General features: G+C 36.6%; 1 protein-coding gene across 1 annotated transcript; it reads left to right on the top strand.

Annotated features, from left to right (window-relative positions):
* Positions 1 to 7,191: 7,191 nt before the first annotated feature.
* On the top strand, positions 7,192 to 21,969 carry LOC103499287 (uncharacterized). Its single transcript, XM_008462260.3, has 10 exons — positions 7,192 to 7,424; positions 7,509 to 7,807; positions 7,918 to 8,056; positions 8,312 to 8,433; positions 8,835 to 9,038; positions 9,134 to 9,193; positions 20,618 to 20,756; positions 21,064 to 21,182; positions 21,331 to 21,555; positions 21,710 to 21,969. The coding sequence occupies exons 1-10, from the start codon at positions 7,241 to 7,243 to the stop codon at positions 21,902 to 21,904; spliced, it is 1,686 nt and encodes a 561-aa protein (XP_008460482.1). The 5' UTR covers positions 7,192 to 7,240; the 3' UTR covers positions 21,905 to 21,969.
* The last annotated feature ends 1,232 nt before the right edge of the window (positions 21,970 to 23,201 follow it).

The following is a 23,201-nucleotide window of genomic DNA, read 5'->3' as shown; positions in this document are numbered from 1 at the left end:
ACAATTTTATGTTTATGTTATTATTTATTTTTTCGAAACTTATTTGTATTAAATGAATAAACTTTTAATAATTTTATTTTTTATGTTTAAGGGATGACATATATTTTTGTTTAATGTTTAATTGAATTAGACGTGAATAAAAATAAAAAATAAATCTCGAAGAAAATCAAGAAACAAAAACAGTTATCAAACACGTTTTTTGTTTATGTTTTTTTTTTTCAAGAAACAAAAAATAGAAACAGTTATCAAATACATTATTGATTTTGTTCTAAAAAAAAGAAATAGAGAAACAAAAAACATGGAACGGGAAAGTTAAAACGGGCCCTATATTGTTTCAGAATTAAACACAATAACATCAAAATGACATAGTTTCAATTAGAAAATGCAAAGACGTCAAAAAAAAAAAAAAGCTTCAAAATAATCAAAACCTTTTAAATCTGTTTTCAAAACAATTCGAGTTAAGACTAAACAAGTTCGTGATGCAAAGAGTACCTCATAGAATCCAACAAAACAAAGATAAGCAGTATAAAAATCTAATATCAAGAACAACATGTTCATATCCTTGGTTTAGATGCATGTCAAATGATGAAATATCTAAAGAATTGTTTTCATCGTTTTTCTTGGTTGGTGCTACTATTCATTTGGCTGCATCTATTCATACACATGTTGTTTCTCTCACTCCATCAGTAGAGGTATTTTAGGCCTTTTCACCTTCAGTCTTCATCTTCGTGCTTCGTGTTTTCAATCGACTTCTTCATTATTTATGATTTTCTAATTTGGGTTTTATTGTGTTTTTCTTTCGGTATAGGGTACATACCCTTAGGAATCCATGAATGGTTTTTTTCTTCTTTGGAAATTGAAGTTTTTGTGTGTGTATGGTGTAAATTCTTCATCCTCCATTGTTCTGTTTTTCAATCATTGATTGAGAAAAAAGTTATTGATTTACTCGAAAAGGAAAAAAAAGGAAATTGATACAATATAAGTTAATAATTATTTCCCTATTTTCATATCTACCCTTCTTTTTACATTTATTATATTAAATAATATTGCTAAAGGGAACTTATATTCGATTGGTAACTCTTGAAAATAGGAAAATCTAATTATTTTAATTTTACAAACTACTTCAAATATATTTATATAGTTTAAATTCTTTATCTATATTTATTTACCCTCGACCTCGAACTAACTGTGCTGGACGAACTAGTCCAGTATTCCGCTTCAACGTCGTGAAAACAACAAAATGTTGGACGGACGAGAATGTTGGCTAAATGAACGGACGTACGGCCTTTGCTTCGACGAGCGAACGAGCAAAGCACTAAGAACTAAGAACGAAGGGACGCCGCCGATGAGTGAACAAAGGGACGTTGACGAGCGACGAACAGGAGAGCCTTTGCTTCGAACGCCGCTGGTGAGTGAAGGAACCCAACGCCGGTGATTTGCAACGCCATAAACCAACGCAAACTCCACCGATGAGTGAAATAAACGAACGCCAGATGAAAAAACCCAACCGCCTGTGAAGGAAACCAACGCCAAAGAAGAATGAGAGCTGCTGCAAAAAGAAAAGACGGAGGTTTAAAGGAGTACAGGAAGAATTTCAGTGGAATCGAGGTGCAGAGAAGATTCGGAGATTTATTTAGATTGATTTGATTTTTTAAAGGTGATTTCTTTGAAACGTCGTTAATTATTTTGGAAATTGTATAGGGTGGCACAATGAAAATCCAATTTAGTAATATTAGTACTAACTTTTCAATTTTGTAAATATAACAATTTTTTAATTTTGGTTGATATTTCTTATTTTATTCTTTTTATTATTCCAAAATTGCCATTCTTTGTTGTTTTCTCTTCCTCTTTCGTTTTTCTTTATTGTTCTCATTCATTTTTCGTTTTCTTCTTCTCCTCTCTGTCGTTCTTCTTCACCATTTCTCCTATTCACATACTTCTCTTCTCCTCATCTTCTTCTGCCTCTTCTCCACCATCCTTCTCTTCTCTCTTCAGTTTCGTTCTTTTAGATTTCTCCCTCTTCGTCGGCTTCTTTTTTTTTTTATCATCTTCTCTTCGTCTTCTTCTCCTATTCTCCTCATTTTTTCTTCAGGGAAAACAAGAATTATGCATGTATTTCTTCCCCTTTTTTAAAGCCCTAATATTATTTTTGTGAATTGCTCATACATTATTTATTAAAATTAGGACTATGATTAGTTCTTCTTCATCTCTTTTATTTGTTCTTTTATTTGTTCCTAATATCTTTTATCGAAAAGAACTTCGTAGATCAGTTTGGTTTTATTTAGTTACGTTTGGTTCTGATTTTTTTTTTAATTTATATCAGTTTTTTATATCAGCGGTATGATATACTTATATTATATGTATTAGATGACTGATATATTTACTACGTGTTTTTTATTTTCCCAAAATTGTTGCAGTTCATTGTAGTTATGGTTAAATTGGCAGTTTTTCATAGTGGTCAATGAGATGAGCAACATTACTACGTGGATTACAAAACAAATTGTGTTTTGGTTGATGAAGTGATATCATCATTTGATTCTTTTGTGAACTTGATTCATACTGAAATTCAGGTTGAGTCATGTATTGAACTTTCAGTTTTAATTTGTTGACTATAGGCGATAATGATGTTCAACATGTTATTAAGATTGTAAACATACCATAACAACTGTATCGACAATACATAAAGTGTATCATGCTTAGTGCATCCGGTGTATTTAATTAATTGAGTGTATCAAAAGTTTTGCAAGTGTATCAACAACATATCAAGTGTTTCAAACTAATAATATGTATCAACGAAGTTTAACAAGTGATTAAGTGTATTAAATCTATCAAGTGTATCAGCAAACAATAACAAGTGTATCAGCAAACAATAATAAGTGTATCAACGATATATAACGTGTATCATTTTTAGTGCTTTAAGTGTATTTAATTGATTGAGTGTATCAACAACATATCAAGTGTTTTAAACTAATAATATGTATCAGTGAAGTATTAGAGAGTAAAAAAAATGTACGAGCAATACATCAAATCAGGTGTATCAACGATATATATTGGTGTATCAACGGTATATATTGATGTATCAACGGTATATTGGTTTTAGTAATGACTGAAGGGTAGCTTCGTAATTTTTTATTTTTAAAATGCAGGTTGGGCTTCAATTTTGCTATTTTTGCAAATGTAAAAATGATGTGCTATGGGCCTAATTTATGATACTATAATTATCATATTTGCAAGAGTCCCAATTTTTTTTTTGAAAGGGAAAGGTAATTAATTCATTTTGTCCGTATTTGGTTGATTATAGCGTATTTGAGTATTCTTTAAATTTTTGTGTGGTTATTGAATTGAACGTTGAAGTTTTAAATTGGGTGGGATTATTTTTGTCATTTTATATTTTTTGTTTTTATGTATTTTTTTTTATTTTGCCATTTGTGAAATTGGGTGCGAAGGATTTGAAGGCTTTGAAGCACAAGTACAGTAATGTTCTTTTGCGCATAATTGAATGTCAGTACGTGTATGATTTGAAGAAGATATGAAACAACTATAGAAATTATGTAAAGCTTTGTTTGTGATAGATCTTAATTTTTGGTTTTTGGAGAAAATTAAGATTTTGATAGGTGTTAATTGTTTGTTAAAAATTTGATTTAATTATAGGGTATTTATGTTTTCTTAAAATTGCATTTGGGATCCTCAGCTAGTAGAGAAAGAGTCTATCCTGTTCGGACGGAGTCTATTGAGCTACATAGGACCAATTCGGACTCCATAAAAGGTCAATGGAAGTCCTCGTCCTTAAGGACTTTGTAGAATAAGAGGATATTTGAGTAGAAGGAAGAAGAATCAAATTCAGATAAGACTGCTTTACTCCATCTTCCGCGTAGTGGGGTCCGGATGAAAGAATCAGATTCAATAAGAAGACGCCCTGCTTAAGAAAGAGGTGAAATACATAATATCTCAGGAGGAAAGCCACTAAACCTAAAAATAATCGTGTCAAGAAAATTGTTCTTTATATTGACTTTCTTTTAGACTAGCCGTGAACGCTAGAATGAGAAAATGAAATCAAAATGTTTCATTGTTGCGGGCCTCCCTAAAGTCAGAGAGATTGAGACTGAATAGAAGGCTTTTAGTAAAGACGAAAGTTCCTAGTCGTAACTTTTTCACTTAGGTAGGGACATTTAAAAAATTGTTCCAACAATTTTTTTCCATATTTTTTGATTTTGGTATTTTATCAATTTAAATAAAAATTTGTCATTTATCCAAAAATAAACCTTCTATTTTGCTACTTTTCTAGATTTTTTTTAATGGATAAAAACTTATTTCAATCCTATAGCTTTATTGGGGGCTTGATCTCTTGACCCATTTCTTTCTAGTCACAAGATAATTTGGGCTTACATACGTAAGAAATCCTCCCACTAGTACATATCCTCCCACCGATATGTTGTGGAATTGAATGTACTCTAATGCTTAAGGCTTAAGCTAATACAAAAAGTGAGTAATTCAACTGAGCATAAAGAAGTATGGTTGAAATGACTCTTTTGAAAGGATATTTCTTAGTCTTCTCATTGGAGTGGTCAAATAATGTTATTTGTAAGTCTTTCCTCTAAAAGATGCATCTAGCTATATATGTGTAGCATTGGTGATGTTAGTGATGTTTTTGGAGCTCGAGGTTGGAAGGTACTAGTTTGGATCTAGCTCGAGTTAGTGATATATATTCATTCATTTGATCGGTTAGCCTAAATCCCCAAGTTTTGATATTTTTCTTATGGGATGCGAGTTGTTTTACATCTTCTCTTACTACCCTATATAGGCTAGGGCCCACCATGACTAACCTTAACAACCTTAAATTTGTATTTAATTTAAACCTTGAACAAATTATTATATTAGGTACAAAATTTTCGTAAGTTTATTAATTAACACTTTTCTTCAAATTTAGTTTGAAAAATATTGTGCAAGACAAAATGCTTGTTTTAATTAAACTTTTAAATTGTTAGGAGAGAATCAGCTCTTAATTAAAATTATATTTAAAAATCATATTTGTATTCAACTAAAACTCTTACACGTGTAGACTTTTTCAAATGTCATATCAATAAATACAAGTTGTTGTTGTATCTCGGTGCAACTAATTGTCGTCGTAAGAATAACCTGCAAAATAGAAGTATGTTAATAAATTGGCTGAGTTGCGGTATTATTCGTCACTTAATTCGTTGTTGAATTGTAAATAAGTTTTTTAAAGAATAAATCACAAACTAAGTTATTTTTGAAATAATTATTAGTTTGAATTTAAAAAAAAAAAAAAAAAAAAACCAATCAAGTGCATGAACTAATAGCTCCAAACTTTCAAAATGTTACACATTTAGTCTTTAAGTTTTAATTTTGATTTAAATTTAATCCTTAAATATCAAAATGTTACAATTTTACCCTTAAGATTTGAGTTTTGTTTTAATTTAGTCCCTGAAATTCAATATTTTATATTTTAGCTTCAATTTTTCTTTAAATATACACTCACTTACAAACATTGATTTCAATGTTTATTGACTAATTTAAAGTAATTATGAATGTAAAATTTTAAGTTAGATCTCAACATAAAAACTAGTGAAACTTAATTAATTTTAATTTATTTAACCATTTTAAATTTATTAACATACATTAACACTTATATGGAAAATAAGTATTGAGTGAAAAATTGAGGTTAAAATATGTAAACATTGAAATTTAGGGACCAAATTGAAACAAAATTCAAATGTCGATGGTAAAATTGTAACATTTTGAAACCTATGAACTAAATAGAAACTAGACCCAAAATTTCAGTGACCAAAAAAATATTTTCCCCATGTTTTATTTATTTTAATATTATATATATTGTTTTGGCTAAACTATTAATTACCTATTAACTTTGTATTTTGCGTAAAAAATACTTCTAAACTTTCAAAAGTTTCAAGTGTACACTCAAACTTAAGAAAATGGTTCAAAAATATCTTTATCCTTAGTTTTGGATGGAAATAGTTAAAATTTTGTTTAAAAAATATCAAAAGCTTCAAAAATACCTTAAACTATTTTTTTTTTAAAAAAATTACTCACAATTAGTATAGGAACAGAAACCATTAATATCTCATTCCAAAAATAACTTCAAATAATAAATATCTATATTATTAGTATGATGATAAACTTATTAAAGTTTTCTTTAAGTTAGAAAATAATCAATTTTAACAAAATTATATTGGTCTTGTTTGGTAATGATTTGTTTTTTTTTTTTTAAATTAAGTCTATAAACACTACTTTCACTTCCAATTTTTTTCATTTGTTATTTATTATTTAGTGAAGATAGTCTTATGCTCTCCTTAATTCACACTTTCTAAAGAACTTGAGCTTCTCTTGAGTTTGTGGGTTTGTGACACTCCCTCACATTTCCATTGAACAAAATCCCTTTTGTTCGAATGTCTTATGCTCAGTAAGGAGAATGAAGTATGTCTCCAATACATGTACATTCTCTTCTTCTAACACAAGTCGAAACAGCTACAACAACATAATACAAATGTTGCTCTCAAGACAAATGGAATGAACTAACCCTAACCGAATGACTAAATGTCCTTTAAATATGCACAACAAATTCACAATAACCAACAACCCTAATTCCATAGCAATCAGACACTAAATAAAGAAAGATGTTGGTAGCAAGACAAAAAAAAGACAACCACCGATAAGAAAAGTATTTTGCGGAATAAACATTTCTACAGAGCATTCTTTTGGAAAACAATGAGGTCATGACACTTTCGATATCTGAAGCTATAAACAAATATTGTCAATCTCATAAAACCTAACAACTTTTGATAAATTTATCATTATACTAATGACACGAATGTTTTTAATTTATATTTATTTTTTCAATCAAACATTAATTGTTTTTAGTTCATATAGGGATTGTGAAAGTAGTTTTTTTATTTAAAAAAACTTTTTAACGTTCAAATATATTTTAAAATTTTTTCAATAGTTGGAAAGTGTCTCAAATAAAAAAACTAACCCTAAAAGCAGGTTTGAACTCTTTTAAGTTCGAATGTAATCAAAACTTCACTAATTATAACTTCAAATACAAAGTTAACCTTTTTTTTTTTTAATTATTATTGAAAATTTATCCCATTATTTCCTTATGTATACTCCTTTCTAAAACAATATATATATTTCGCTCTTTATCTTTAAAAAACACGCTAAACCCCGGGCAATTCTCGCCTTTGGCCTAGTTTCGAGTGGCATGGCTCTGCTACCAGGATTCCGCCATTTCATCGCCCATTTTTACAGAACCACACCACCAATGGCTTTTCTCTATACCCATTTCTCTACCCCTATTTCTAGACCATCCTCTCTATATTCCATATCCAAAACCTCCAACCACGTTCTCTCAAAATCCCTGATCAAGTCCCACTCTACTGCGAAAGGTCACCCCCTTATCAATTTGCTCTTATTTTCACTTCAACTTAAAGACTTCTCCATTTTCTCATTCTTCTTTCTTATTCCTGCAGAGAATACGTTTCTTCTTGCTCCAGATGAGCGCTTAGCGGATTCGCATACCGGGATTGAGCGTGAACAAATTGAGAATTCAAGCACCATTGCAGCTATTGTGACATCTATTGGGGGTCCTCCTGCTGCTGTGGGGATTGTGCGATTATCGGGTCCTCGTGCTGTGAATATCGTTGGGACTTTATTTTGCCCTGCCGCCAAAAAGAAGGGGAAGAATTTGAGCCGGCACCCATGGAGACCCACCAGCCATGTCGTGGAGTACGGTGTGGTATTGGACCAACAGGGGGATGTAATTGATGAAGTACAGTAATGATTAAGTGTCGTGTTTGGAAAATTCTCTCAGTTCTGTGTCGTTGTAGGCTTTTGTTAGTTTGGGATTAATTTGAGCTATGGTTTTGCTCTTTTGTGAAGGTTTTGACAGTGCCAATGTTGGCTCCAAGATCTTATACTCGTGAAGATGTGATCGAGCTTCAGTGTCATGGGAGCGAAGTATGTCTCCGTCGTGTGCTAAAAGCTTGTTTAGAAGCTGGAGCCCGGCTTGCAGAACCAGGTGTATTTTCTGAAACTGGGATTGCCTTCTCATTAAATTCATGGACTATACACAAATCCCCTGCTCATTTGTTTACATTAAGAGTTTGCTTGCATCAGAATTAAAGCAGTGCTAACCTATGGAAAAAAGAAGTGGGGAAAATTGGTTTAGGCTAAGAATTTATGCTTTTCATTATCATATCGTTACCAAATCTACACTTATGACTGCCTAGGGGGAAGAAACGTTTATAATTAAAATTTTATATGTATATTTTAGGTGAGTTTACTCTTCGTGCCTTCTTAAATGGACGCTTAGACCTTTCACAAGCAGAAAATGTTGGGAAATTAATTTCAGCCAAGTCTACGGCTGCTGCCGATGCTGCACTGGCTGCAATTCAGGTTGGATTTTTTTATTGACCGATAATGTTGTCTGGTGTGTCCATCTAATTTCATCTATCGCATTACTGCAACTTGGGGTGGAAGCTACCAATGACTTCTAGTCTCTTTTTGAAATGGAAATGGATCTCTTTATTAATTGTGAGACGAGCTCAAAGTACAAGAGAGTTATACATGAGCTGTAAAAGATACTAGGGATCAGCAATCCTGCTTGGATATCTCAACTAGGTGTGGTCTTTAGCGACCTCATCATATCCAGAAAAACAAAAGCAAAAGGAAAACAAAACTTAATACTAAGCCATGATAGTAGATCTTCACAAAACCATCATATACAAAATTCAATGCTAAGCCATCATATCCAATGACTTCTAGTTTACTGAAGCATATCATATTTTGATTGGCAGGGTGGCTTCTCTTCCTTAGTCAAATTGCTAAGAGCACAATGTATTGAATTACTCACTGAAATTGAGGCCCGTCTAGACTTTGATGATGAGATGCCACCGTTGGATTTGAACGTTGTAATGGAAAAAGTGCAAGCCATGTCACAGGAAGTAGAGACTGCTCTTGAGACAGCCAATTATGACAAGCTTCTTCAATCTGGAATACAGGTAAATTTTAAGAACCGTCTAAATCAGTTTGTTTCCTTGCACAAAAGATGCATGGATTTGTTAATACCATTTGCCATCTTCTTAAAAACTTGCAGATAGCAATTGTTGGCCGCCCTAATGTTGGGAAGTCGAGCCTTCTTAATGCATGGAGCAAAGTAAGCTACATCACGTTCTCTTATTTCCTTTAAACTTGACCTCCTTTAGATAATTTGTTCTCTGTATGAGTCTGACCCTCGTAGTTTTACTTAAAAATGGGAAGTAAAGTTTAATATCATTCCTTTGTATTATTGAATCAAATCAAGGTCTTCTTATATAGAGAAAGACCAACAACCAATAAGGAAGATATAAATAAGGAAAAAAATTATAGACACAAAAAAAAAAAAAAAACTAAATAATATTACAAGAGAAAAGGAAATTCAACACTTCCCCTCAAGCTGGTTTGTAGATATCATTCATAGCTAGCTTGATAAGACATTTATCAAATTGTCTTTTTGAAAGACCTTTAGTTAGAATATCCGTTGCTTGTTCTATTGTAGGAAGATAATATATGTATATTATAGCTGGATCAACCTTCTCCTTTGTGAAATGCTTGCCAACTTTAATGTGCTTCATCCTATCATATAGAATTGGGTTATGAGTGTTAGTGATATATATTTAAATTTGTCATCAACCACTAGCTTAAGTTTCTGGTTGAATTGGTGATTTAAAATTGGTATCAAAGTAGGTGGTTCAAGGAGGTCTTGTGTTCAAGCATTTGTAAGAAACTCTAGAAGGTCAAACACTTGTTGAAAACCAAACAGAGGAGACAACCACCATCAGCGCCGCCGTCGATGCTCGTATTGGTGCTACCATGGATGAATGGTTCCGCCAACTTCAAATAACGCCGACCACCCTGAACCCATCATTTATTCTGCCGTACGCGTCTCCACGTGCCGGCGGAGGCGTCGTCGGAGACCCCCGAACCTACCAATCTCATTCAGAAGCTGCTGACCAACCCATCCCTGCCACCCTTGCCTTCATCCGCAACCGTTAATGCCTCCCACACACTGCTTCATGTTATGCCATCTACCTCCATCGAGTCACCGTTGCTTCTGCTATCCAACATGTATGCCCTGCCATCCACCGACTTTGTTCCAAACCTTAGCAATCATCCTAGGGTCGTGCATCCTCGAATCCACTCAACATTTGAAGTTGGAGAGTCTTTGACACATTCCAACTCTAACTTGCCAACCTCTTCTTCTTCGGGTATAGCTCACTAGCAACTAGAGAGGCTTTGACAGCAGATTGCGATGATTGAGGCTACCTTAGGAGCAATATCTAATACGAGGTCATGGTCTTTATACATCTTTATCGGTGTATTCTGAGAATCCGGTAATCTTGTTCCCCTTTTTATCCTCTCCTTGTGTGACTAATATAACGACACCATCTACAATATATTTTTCAGGGGCAAAATTGAATGACAATAACTATTTCTCATGGTCTCAGTCAGTGAAAATGGTTCTTGAAGGGCGACATAAATTCAGTTTTCTGACAGGGGAAATACTTCGTCCTCCGCCTGGGGACCCTCAGGAACGGTACTGGAAAGGAGAAGATTATCTTCTTCGATCCACATTGATCAATTGCATGGAACCACAGATTGGGAAACCTTTACCCTACGTTGCAACTGCTAAAGATATTTTTGGGACATAGCCTAGAAAATGTATTCTAAACGTCAAAATGCCTTTTGCCTATATATACTTCAGAAATAGGTTCATGAATGCAAGCAAGGGACCTGTAAGACCTCCCATATTGCATACATATAAGAGGAGGGACAGAAAAGTAATTCAGCTGGACAAGAATGTGGGAAAAGGAAAATAAATGGGAGATCGTGCGTGTGGGACCCAGGGGGAGAGAGAGAAGGTTGGATAATGCCTATATATAGCATCTTTTTGGGATTGGGGAGGCAGGTCTAATTTTGATAAAAGTTTGGGAGGGCGGCCGCTGTAGCCAAGGCATCCTAGGGTAGACTACTTGTTGGTATGCTATTTGTTATTGCTTTTCCTTGATGTTCTTTACTGTTTTAAGCTTATGAATGTATTTGGCATTATAAATAAATAAAACTACAGAGGATACTCTGTTTTCCTGCCACTAAGTTAGGTTATTACAGTTTTCTTTTTGGGAAACCTAACAATTGGTATCAGAGCCTCTAGAAACTGGGGGTGATCACGAGGCAAATGGCCCAAAGACAGATGGAAGAAAGAGTTGAGGGTACTGAAAAGGAACTCCTGAGTATGAAAGAAATGCTGCTGGAAATGAAGAAGGCTGTAGAACGTTTGGCTGACGAAATGAAGGAAAATCATAGTTACAAGAAAAAAGAAGAGTCAGGTACCACATCAGACGGTTCAGTGATGAAGTTAAAGGGGAAGATGGATGAAACCGAGCCGATAACAGAGATCAATGGAACAGTAACTGACCGGAGCAAGTACAAAAAACTGGAGATGCCGATGTTCCTTGGAGAAAACCCTGAGTCATGGGTGTACAGAGCTGAACATTTTTTTGAGATAAACAACCTGTCTGAGAGTGAAAAAGTCAAGGTAGCTGTGGTAAGTTTTGGCCAAGATGAGGTGGATTGGTACCGTTGGAGTCATAATAGGAAGAAGGTGGAGTCATGGGAGGATCTGAAGAGTAGAATGTTTGAGTTTTTTCGAGACTCGGGACAAAAGAGCTTGGGAGCAAGATTGATTAGGATTCAACAAGAAGGATCCTATAATGAATATGTCAAAAAATTCGTGACCTATTCAGCCCCACTACCCTACATGGCAGAAAGTGTGTTGGTTGATGCGTTTGTCACTGGGTTAGAACCTTCCCTACAAGCCGAGGTAATCAGTAGGCATCCCCAAACACTTGAGGATTGTATGAGGGAAGCACAGCTAGTAAATGATCGGAACTACGCTTTAAAGCTGTCTAAGATGGAGTTAGGAATGACAGAGTGGGAGGTTGGAGGATCATCTAAGGTCAAGAAGCTGGGAGATGTGGATAAGCCACCACCAAGGAAGACCGATTTCCAAATGAAACAGATCACCATACCTATTAAAGGTAACTTCAAGAAAGGGGAACCACCGGTGAAAAGGCTGTCGGATGCAGAGTTTAGAGCAAGACTAGACCGGGGACTGTGCTTCAGATGCAATGATAAGTATTCTCCTGGTCACTGGTGCAAAACCAAGGAGAAAAGAGAACTGATGTTCTTCATCATGAATGAAGAAGAAGAGGATGAAGAAGGAGACAGCCAAGAGGAAGTAATCGAGGAAACAGTAGAGCTGAAGACTTTGGAACTTACCGATGAGGCTGCAATTGAACTGAAGACCATGACTCGGATTTCCTCAAAAGGAACGATGAAACTCAAGGGATGGATAAGGCAGAAGGAGGTAGTGGTACTAATTGATAGCGGGGCAACCCATAATTTCATCCATCACTCCTTGGCAGCAGAATTAGAGCTGGGAATGGATCCACACACTTCGTTCGGTTATACCATAGGAAATGGAACACGCTGTAGGGGAAGGGGGGTATGCCGAAGAGTGGAAGTGAAGCTTGACGAAATTACCATCATAGCAGATTTCCTAGCGGTAGAACTGGGCTCGGTTGATGCTGTCTTAGGAATGCAGTGGCTGGACACCACAGGTACTATGAAGATCCACTGGCCTTCCTTGACGATGAGCTTTTGGAACGGTGGTAGACAGATCGTATTGAAAGGAGACCCTTCCCTCATCAGGGCCGAATGTTCACTAAGGACATTGGAAAAGACATGGCAAGAGGAGGATCAAGGATTTCTATTGGAGTGGGCAAACATGGAAGTAGAAACTGATGATACTTACAAGACTGATGAGAAAGAGGAAGGAGATGAAGCGGATATCCCTATGATTCGGTTTTTACTACAACAGTACACAGATATTTTTACCACGCCAAAGGGACTCCCTCCAAAGAGAGATATCGACCACAGGATATTGACACTACCCGACCAAAAGCCGATCAATGTAAGACCATATAAATATGGACATATCCAAAAAGGGGAGATAGAGAAGTTAGTGGCTGAAATGCTGCAAGATGGTGTCATCCGCCCAAGCCGAAGCCCATATTCCAGCCCTGTTCTCCTGGTTAAAAAGAAAGATGGAGGGTGGCGTTTTTGTGTTGATTACCGGAAGTTGAATCAAGCTACAATCTCAGATAAATTTCCTATTCCGGTGATTGAAGAACTATTGGATGAGTTATATGGAGCAGCAGTTTTCTCTAAACTGGACCTCAAATCGGGTTACCACCAAATTAGAATGAAGGAAGAAGATATAGAGAAAACAGCGTTTCGCACCCATGAAGGCCATTATGAATTCCTAGTGATGCCTTTCGGTCTCACCAACGCACCAGCAACGTTTCAATCACTAATGAATCAGGTTTTCAAGCCTTTCCTTAGACGTTGTGTTTTGGTATTTTTTGATGACATCTTAGTATATAGCAGGGACATCACTGAACATGAGAAACACCTAGGGATGGTTTTTGCTGTGTTAAGGGATAATCAACTCTATGCCAATCACAAGAAATGTGTGTTTGCTCATTCTAAAATCCAATATTTGGGACACCAAATATCTAAGGCAGGGGTAGAGGCAGATGAAGATAAGATTAGAAGTATGGTAAATTGGCCAAGACCTTCAGATGTGACTGAATTAAGAGGATTTCTGGGGCTGACTGGATATTACAGAAGGTTTGTTAAGGGTTACAGCAACATTGCAACCCCCCTTACTAAACTATTACAGAAAAATGCTTTTAAATGGAATGAAGACGCTGAAACAGCATTCGTCAGACTGAAGGTGGCAATGACAACGATACCAGTCTTGGCACTGCCCGATTGGAGTTTGCCCTTTACCATAGAAACTGACGCTTCAGGCAGCGGCTTGGGAGCAGTTTTATCGCAAAGAGGGCATCCCATAGCTTTTTATAGTCAGAAACTCTCGCAAAGAGCCCAGGCAAAGTCCATATATGAAAGAGAATTGATGGCTGTGGTATTATCTGTACAAAGGTGGAGGCACTACCTATTGGGAAGGAAGTTTTCTATACTCTCAGACCAGAAGGCTTTGAAGTTTCTGCTGGAGCAGAGGGAAGTGCAGCCCCAATTCCAGAAATGGCTAACCAAACTCCTAGGGTATGATTTTGAAATACTCTACCAACCGGGCCAACTCAACAAAGCAGCAGATGCTCTCTCAAGAGTGGAACCGAAGATAGAGCTTCATGAGATGACAACTTCGGGTATTGTCGACATCAGTGTTGTTTGTGAGGAAGTTGACAAAGATGAAGGGCTACAGAAAATTGTGGCAAAGCTGAAGAAGGAACAAGAAGTGGATGGAAAATTCGAGTGGAAGAATGGTAGATTACTCTACAAAGGAAGACTTGTACTACCCCAAACTTCCTCCCTCATTCCAAGATTGCTGCACACATTTCATGATTCAGTGCTAGGAGGCCATTCGGGATTCCTACGAACGTACAAAAGGATGAGTGGGGAACTTTATTGGCAGGGGATGAAGAATGATATCAAAAAATACGTGGAGCAGTGTGAAGTATGTCAGCGGAACAAATATGAAGCTACTAAACCGGCTGGTGTCCTTCAACCCCTACCCATTCCGGACAAAATCCTGGAAGATTGGACAATGGACTTTATTGAAGGATTACCTAAGGCAGGAGGCATGAATGTAATTATGGTGGTGGTGGATCGTCTCACTAAGTATGCCTACTTCATCACTCTCAAACACCCCTTCTCGGCGAAACAAGTAGCGCTGACCTTCATTGACAAGATAGTTAGGCGCCATGGAATTCCAAATTCTATCATATCTGACAGAGACAAGATCTTCCTCAGCAATTTTTGGAGGGAACTATTCGCATCCATGGGGACCTTACTGAAAAGAAGTACAGCTTTCCACCCACAGACGGATGGACAAACTGAGAGAGTAAATCAATGCTTGGAGACTTACTTGAGATGTTTTTGCAATGAACAGCCGCACAAGTGGGATCAGTTCATACCGTGGGCCGAATTGTGGTACAACACTGCCTTTCACGCATCTACAAAAACTACTCCTTTTGAGGCAGTTTATGGTCGTTCCCCTCCCCCTTTGCTATCCTACGGGGACAAGAAAACTACTAACAATGAAGTGGAAGTAATGCTGAAAGAACGTGATTCAGCCCTGAGTGCCTTGAAGGAAAATTTGACATTAGCTCAAAATCGCATGAAGAAGTTTGCTGATCTAAAGAGAAGGGAACTTAAGCTAAAGGTGGGAGAGGAGGTCTATCTCAAACTCAAACCTTACAGACAACGCTCCTTGGCTCGGAAGAAATCAGAAAAATTGGCTCCTAGGTATTATGGGCCTTACAAGATCATTGAAGAAATTGGAGCTGTGGCTTATCGGCTGGACCTTCCTCCGGAGGCAGCAATACACAATGTATTCCACATCTCTCAGCTCAAACCCAAGCTGGGGGCACAGCAAGTGGTTCAGCACCAGCACCCCATGTTGACAGAAAACTTTGAATTACAGCTTCAGCCAGAAAATGTCCTCGGAATCCGTTGGAATAAGGAGTTAGGGGCTAACGAGTGGTTAATCAAATGGCAAGGCCTACAAGAGAGTGATGCTACGTGGGAATCAGTTTATCAAATGAATCAACAATTCCCTTCTTTCCACCTTGAGGACAAGGTGAATGTGGAACCAAGGGGTATTGTAAGACCTCCCATATTGCATACATATAAGAGGAGGGACAGAAAAGTAATTCAGCTGGACAAGAATGTGGGAAAAGGAAAATAAATGGGAGATCGTGCGTGTGGGACCCAGGGGGAGAGAGAGAAGGTTGGATAATGCCTATATATAGCATCTTTTTGGGATTGGGGAGGCAGGTCTAATTTTGATAAAAGTTTGGGAGGGCGGCCGCTGTAGCCAAGGCATCCTAGGGTAGACTACTTGTTGGTATGCTATTTGTTATTGCTTTTCCTTGATGTTCTTTACTGTTTTAAGCTTATGAATGTATTTGGCATTATAAATAAATAAAACTACAGAGGATACTCTGTTTTCCTGCCACTAAGTTAGGTTATTACAGTTTTCTTTTTGGGAAACCTAACAGGACCTTGGGGGTTACATCCTTTTTTAACAAGCTCTCTCTTGTTTGGCAGGAAATGGATCTATGCAAAGAACTAGTCTGGAGCAATCCTAGTGATAGTGTATAGTATGCCAGAGTCGAATAGATTAACATGATTTATGATTTTCTTGCTGGTCTTAACTCTAAGTTTGATGTAGTTTGTGGGCATATGCTGGGCCAAAGACTGATTCCCTCTTTGATGGAGGTCTGTTTTGAAATCCATCTTGAGGAGGATCGTACAAGTGCTATGAATATTTCGACAATCCCGGCTATTGACTTCGTTGCTTTTGGATGAGGTCCTCAACCAGTGGCAGTAAAAAGAATAATGGGAAACCAGTTCCTGTCTGTGATCATTGCAAGAAGCAATGACATACGAATGAGCAATATTGGAAGTTACATGATTGCCCCCCAAGAGGTAAAAAATGCTCTTCCAACGACAAACAGAATGCTGGACGGGTGTATGTGAGTGAGTCTGTTGGACCTTCTCAACCACCTAATCTACATGAGAATCAGATCAATCCCAGTCCTACTACTATAGGTGCCATTGCCCAATTAGGTATACCTCAGTCCTTCAATCTTATTAGTATTAATGGGAAGAAACCATGGATTTTGGATTCTGGCGCCACAGACCATTTGATTGGTTCCTCTGAATTGTTTGTGTCCTATCTTCCATGTGCTTATAAAAACAATTAAGATTGTAGATGGTCCTTTGGCCCCTATTGCTGGGAAGGGGAAGATTTCTCCTTGTGCAGGGCTCTCCTTACATCATGTGTTGCATGTGCCCAAAATTTCTTATAATCTGCTATCTATAAACAAGATTACTCGTGATTTAAACTGCAAAGCAACATTCTTACTTGATTCTGTCTCTTTTCAAGACTTGAGCTCGAGGAGGATGATTGGTGTCACGAGCATGTTTGTCCAAGCCGTTGTTTGCCCATTGCCGAATGCTCGAACATCCTCAAACCACCTTATCTTTATGTTTTGTACTTAGTTTAGCCTATTGCTTTCATTTTGTTATCGTCGTCCTAGGAAGTGACGTTTCGGCTTTTTCATATGCAAGTCTGTCAAAGCTAAAAATGTTTAAAATATACTATAGGGGAGACATAGTAGTTGAATCGTCAACTAAGCCTTGTTGGTAGTTGAATCACCGACCAAGCCTTGTTGTACTCTTTGCAATTGACAGTCTTCAATGCTTTCTTTAACGATGTTTTCAACGATGCTTTTCTTTCTCTCTCACGTTCTATAAAACCATTTTCTCTCAAAACATGAAGGGAGGCTACATCGTACCACGAGTTTGTCCACAACTTTTGGATTTCATACGGCTGACTTGTTCATGAGTTAGAACAAGTGTCGCACAATCGCCTGTCCCATGTTTGAAAAGTTGTGATTGTGATAATTGACATTGCCTGGCATAGTAGGGGACTCTACCTTCTTGATGATGACACCTCTTCTAGTAGGACTTCTAGGACTAGCCTTTTATCTTCCTATTTTACTACTTCTGAACAAGATTGTATGTTGTGGCATTTCCGTCTAGGCCATCCTAATTTTCAAGATATGAAACATTTGTTTCTTCATCTTTTCTCTAAAATTGATGTGTCTACTTCATCTTGTGATATGTGTGTTCGGGCTAAACAACATCGGGTGTCTTTTCCTTCCTAACCATACAAACCAACCCATCCTTTCACTCTCGTTCATAATGATGTTTGGGATCCTTCCAAGGTCACTACTTCATCTGGGAAATGGTGGTTTGTAACTTTTACTGATGATCATACCCGTCTTACCTGGGTCTTTCTCATCTTCGAAAAGTCCGAGGTTACCTCCGTCTTTGGGGACTTTTATCACACCGTAGAGACGTAGTTCAATGCGAAACTTGCTATTCTATGAAGTGACAATGGTTGTGAGTTCCAAAATCATACCCTCAATAAGTCTTTATCCTCCAAAGGAGTTGTCTACCAAAGTTTTTGTGCCTACACCAGTCGTCTTTTGGAAGTAGTTCGTTCTCTTATGTTGTCTACTTTCCTACTGTCCTATCTTTGGGGCTATGCCATTCTTACTGCAACCCATCTTATCAACAGGATGCCTTCTCGTGTATTACATCTCCATCCCCCTTAAGTGTTTTAAAGAGTCATATACCTTTATCCGTCTTATTTATGATATTCCTCTTTAGGTGTTCGGGTGCACAACCTATGTTCATAACCATGGTCCTAACCCAACTAAGTTTGTCCCTCGGGCTCAGACATGTGTCTTTGTTGGTTATCCTCTGCACCAACGAGGCTATAAATGCTTTCATCTGTCTTCTCATAAGTACTTTGTCTTCATGGGTGTCACCTTTCTTAAGGATCGTCCTTTCGTTCCTGTTAGCCTTCTTCTGGGGGAGAGTGAGAGTAGTAAGAGTGAAGAGTCTAACTGGGTGATTTTCTTAGAGTCTACCAGTCCTATTTTTGCTGCCCTACCTAACCCAATTCCTCACAACACGGTCCTACCTACGAACTAAGTTTCTTGGAAAACCTATTGTAGGAGGAACCTTAGGAAGGACGTTGGATCTCTTGCTACTTTGCCGGCTCTGGTCCAAGATTTTAATCCTCTACAAGATCAAGGTATGACTGATACTATTGACTCACATATTGACAATAAAATGAGCGAAAGTGATAAGTTCGAGACAACTATTCCTGAGAACATAGGTGAACAGTATAATGTTGATACTGGGGTCCTTTCGAATAGAGAAGGTAGTGATGGTGGGAATGAGGTTATTGCAAAAGTTACGGAGAATAACATTATGGAGAATCATTTAGAAAATATTAGTAAGTATGATTCGTCTCTTGATCTTCCTATTGCACTGAGGAAGAGTACCAGGTCCTACACAAAACACTCTATTGCTAACTTCATTTCTTATAAGAACCTATCTCCTCGGTTTATAGCCTTTACAACTAGTCTTGACTGATCTACTACCATACCCAAAAATGTCCATGTTGCCTTTGAATGCTCAAAGTGGAAAGCTGTAGTCATGGAGGAAATGAGACCCTTGGAAAATAACAAGACTTGGGAGCTCTGCACTCTACCTAAGGGACATAAGATTGTGGATACAAATGGGTGTTTACTATCAAGTACAGAGCAGATGGTACTCTTGACAGATATAAGGCTAGGTTGGTTGCAAAAAGGTTCACTCAAACTTATGGGGTTGACTACTCTAGAACTTTCTCTTCGGTTGCAAATTTGAACATTGTGAAAGTCTTGCTATTTGTTGTTGTGAATAAAGATTGACTTCTTTATTCACTTGATGTTAAGAATGTATTATGATGGGGATTTAAAAGAAGTGTATATGAGTCCTCCACCGGGATTCGAAGCCCGATTTGGCCATCGGGTTTGCAGGCTTAGAAAGTCCTTGTATGGGTTTTGTCGATTTTATTTTTCAATTTCGGACACGGCTCCGACACAGTTGGAGAAACACAACCCAAAGAAACGGCCCATTATCCTGCCCAGTGGCAATAATTATTAGTTTTTTTCTTTAATTATTAGGTTTCTTCACGCTATCTTCTTCGATTCTCCCCACCAAGCCACCAACCCTCTCTGCCCTTGTTATGGTTTATGCTCTAAACTTGTTATTTTGATGTTTTTAATTAGAATCCTTGTTATGTAATGTGTTCAAATGCAAGACATATATTTAATTTTTTTTTACTTAAAAATTGACTAATTTTTTGAAAAATGGTGTCTCAGTGTTGGTGTCGCCTTGTTTCGTGTCGGTATCCATGCTTCCTAGCCTAGAAGTTCTTTGTTTTCTAGTTCTCCATAAGCCTCTTATGTCCAACCCATACTTGCTGTCATTTGATTCAGGAGTTTGCTTCAGTTTCTATCAGTCTATCCTTCACAAACACAGTTGTTTCTACCACTTTGAGTTTGAGGGAGGCTGTTAAAATAATTTGGGTTTATGATCAAATCAATATTTTCATTTCTAGTATTTTCCTTTTCTGTTATTTTCCTTGTTTGTATTATTGGGAGTATATAATTTTGGAACTCTCTATTCTGATTATTCAAGTTATTATTCAATAATATTGTACAAGATTAACAGAAAATAGATTCTCAGGATATTTGGAATGTGATTGCTTTTTGTGGCCTTGTCTTGGAGTTGATTATTTAATTCTCTTTCAACTATTGCTCCGCTATGCTAGGCAATAGAAAAGTCAAACCTATATATATCTAAGAAACATGCAGCACTTCGGTTTTGTGAGGGTGAGTTCCCTCTGTTGTATTTTCATTTATTCTATGAATTGTTTGTGTGGTAGTCTCCGTAAAAAGAAATTGTGAACTTGTTAAAACATGTTAAAAAATTTCTAATCTCACAACAGAAATTTCTATTTGATATTAGGTGGTTTTCTTTAGCTACCTTTTCTTTTACTCTTAATCATATTATTCTATTGTCACATTTATTTTTTAGTGTGCAGAGCGAGAGGGCAATAGTTACAGAAATTGCTGGAACTACCAGGGATGTAATTGAAGCAAATGTAACAGTTTCTGGCATTCCTGTGACTCTTCTTGACACAGCTGGAATTAGGGAAACAGATGACATCGTAGAAAAGATTGGTATGATTTACAAATTTCCTAATGTTTAGTGTCTTAATTCAGCATTTCACATAATGCCCAATTATTCCTTTTGAGCTAGGTTGATTTGCATGTACACTGTGCAATTGTAACTTATCCTAGGCCTGATCTACCATCAGAACTATAGTAATTGGTTATAATAAGATTTTGTAATGGCTTTTGTTATTTCCCCTTTTAGTCTCAAATTCCGGTCAATTTTAATTTGGAAGAGATTATTTTATGGCATGTTTGATTTTTCTTGAGTTGCAAATTGACCACCCGTTCTCCCACTCCTTGCTCTGTTCTACAGGCGTCGAGAGATCTGAAGCTGCTGCTCATGGAGCGGATGTCATTATTATGGCAATAAGTGCCCCCGATGGATGGACTGAAGAAGATACCATACTTCTCAATAGGATACTTTCAAAAAAGGTTTAGCAAAATTCGACCACCTGTTTCCTGCTATGAATTATTCTTTAATGAGTTACTGGTCAAAATCAAAGCTCCACCACCATAAAGATTATTAAAAAATGGTGTTTATTGATTATTATTATTTCTTTTAAACGCTTTGAAAATGCAGAAATCAGATGAATCATGCATTCCTATACTTCTTGTCGTAAACAAGATAGACTGTGCTCCATCTCCAAACATGGATGCAATGAGTATAAATCGTGATTCTTTCAGTAAACAAGTTTTTACATGTGCTGTCACTGGACAAGGAATACAGAATTTGGAGATGGCAATATCAGAGCTGGTGGGACTCAACAAAACTCTTGCAAGTGGCCGTAGATGGACGGTAAACCAGGTATAACTAACCTATTTCCCTTTTCCCCCTACCAAATAAGAATCCGGTTCTTTGATGGTAAAACTTGGTATAACACCATTTTTTGTCTTAGTAAATAGAAATAGTAATGAGCAATGTAGAACTCATGGATTGGTGTTGTTTTGGTTACAATCAGAGACAATGCGAGCAGCTTCTTAGAACCAAGGAGGCATTTACAAGATTGAAATCTTCCATTGAAGACGAGTTGCCCCCTGACTTTTGGACAGTGGATTTGAGGGCTGCTGTATTAGCTCTTGGGGAAATTTGTGGTGAGGATATCTCTGAAGAGATTTTGTCCAATATTTTTGGCAAGTTCTGTATTGGTAAGTAGATAGTATCATCAATGTATGTACGATTTCATAGTATCATCAATAGTATCGTCAATATTTTTGGCAAGTTTTGTATTGGTAAGTAGATGGTATCATCAATATTTTTGGCAAGTTCTGTATTGGTAAGTCATGTCTCCGCTCAAGTCTTTTTTAGGGGATTCATCTCATTTTGGTCGCCTTCAACTTTTGGAAGTTTTTTCTTTGCCCATTTTCAAATATAACTAAATCAACTAAAATATTACAAAATATAACAAAATTTGATTAAAAGACATCGGTAACCATATTCACTAATAGACAGACACTGAGACTTCTATCAATATTTTGTTATATTTTGATAAATATTCTTACTAATTTAGTCATTTACAATGATTTTCCTTCTCTCTTTTTGGCCTTTAATCATAAATTTTCTATTATTATTTGAATTAAATTATAGATTTAGTTACTTGAAATTTGCATCCAATATGTACCTAAGTCTTGATCTATTGAACATCTTTTAAAATTCTCAAACATATCAAATAAAGAATTCAAACATATCAAATAAAGAATTCAAAGTGTGATGAAACAAATTTCATTGATGTGTATGCTTGACATGTTGCCTGAAACCAAAGGAGTCAAAAGAAATATGTACAATTTGCAGCAAGCCATAGCAAAACAATATATTAAAAAAGTGTTAAAAAGACGATTGTTTCTTTCCTTTCATATAGTAGAAATTAATAGATGCTTTTAAAGCTCAAGACCGAATAGAATATTTTTTTTAAGATCTTGGACATTTTTGTTAAAAGCTCATGATTGAAACTTTTGGAATTTAACATTTTTTTCTCATTTAATTTTATATCTACTTCCATGACCAGTGTATAAGTTAGCCGCTCGTCTTTTAACTGTAGTGTAGTTTCCATTAAGTGTAAGTCTGTAACTGCATTAGCTTGAACTTATAAAGGCTATTATTAATTGGCTCCATGACAAGCACCTCTTTTTAGTATAACATTGCTGGAGATGATGGATTAAGCCCCCTTTACATATATGTTAGGAACGTTTTTGAAGCTTAAGTTTTCAATTGCCTCGGAGGGTCGTTACAGATAAAAGTGCTACATTCTTTGTAAAGCTCGATAAGGAATAATAAACAGGTTCTGGCCGGCTTTTCTTTTTTCTTTTACTTCCCAGATGCTGAAAGCCATTAAAATAAGGCTATTTACACACCCCTCTGCAGGCCATTGGACGGCAATGGCTAAATAACTAGAAGCGATCTGATGCATGAGACTACTCGAGACTTCTTCTGGGATTAAAGTTTTTTTTTTTCCT

This window comes from Cucumis melo, chromosome 9 (assembly GCF_025177605.1).
Source record: "Cucumis melo cultivar AY chromosome 9, USDA_Cmelo_AY_1.0, whole genome shotgun sequence".
Taxonomy (NCBI): domain Eukaryota; kingdom Viridiplantae; phylum Streptophyta; class Magnoliopsida; order Cucurbitales; family Cucurbitaceae; genus Cucumis; species Cucumis melo.
Note: the sequence above shows the minus strand (reverse complement) of the source record. Positions and strands in the feature narration are given on the sequence as shown.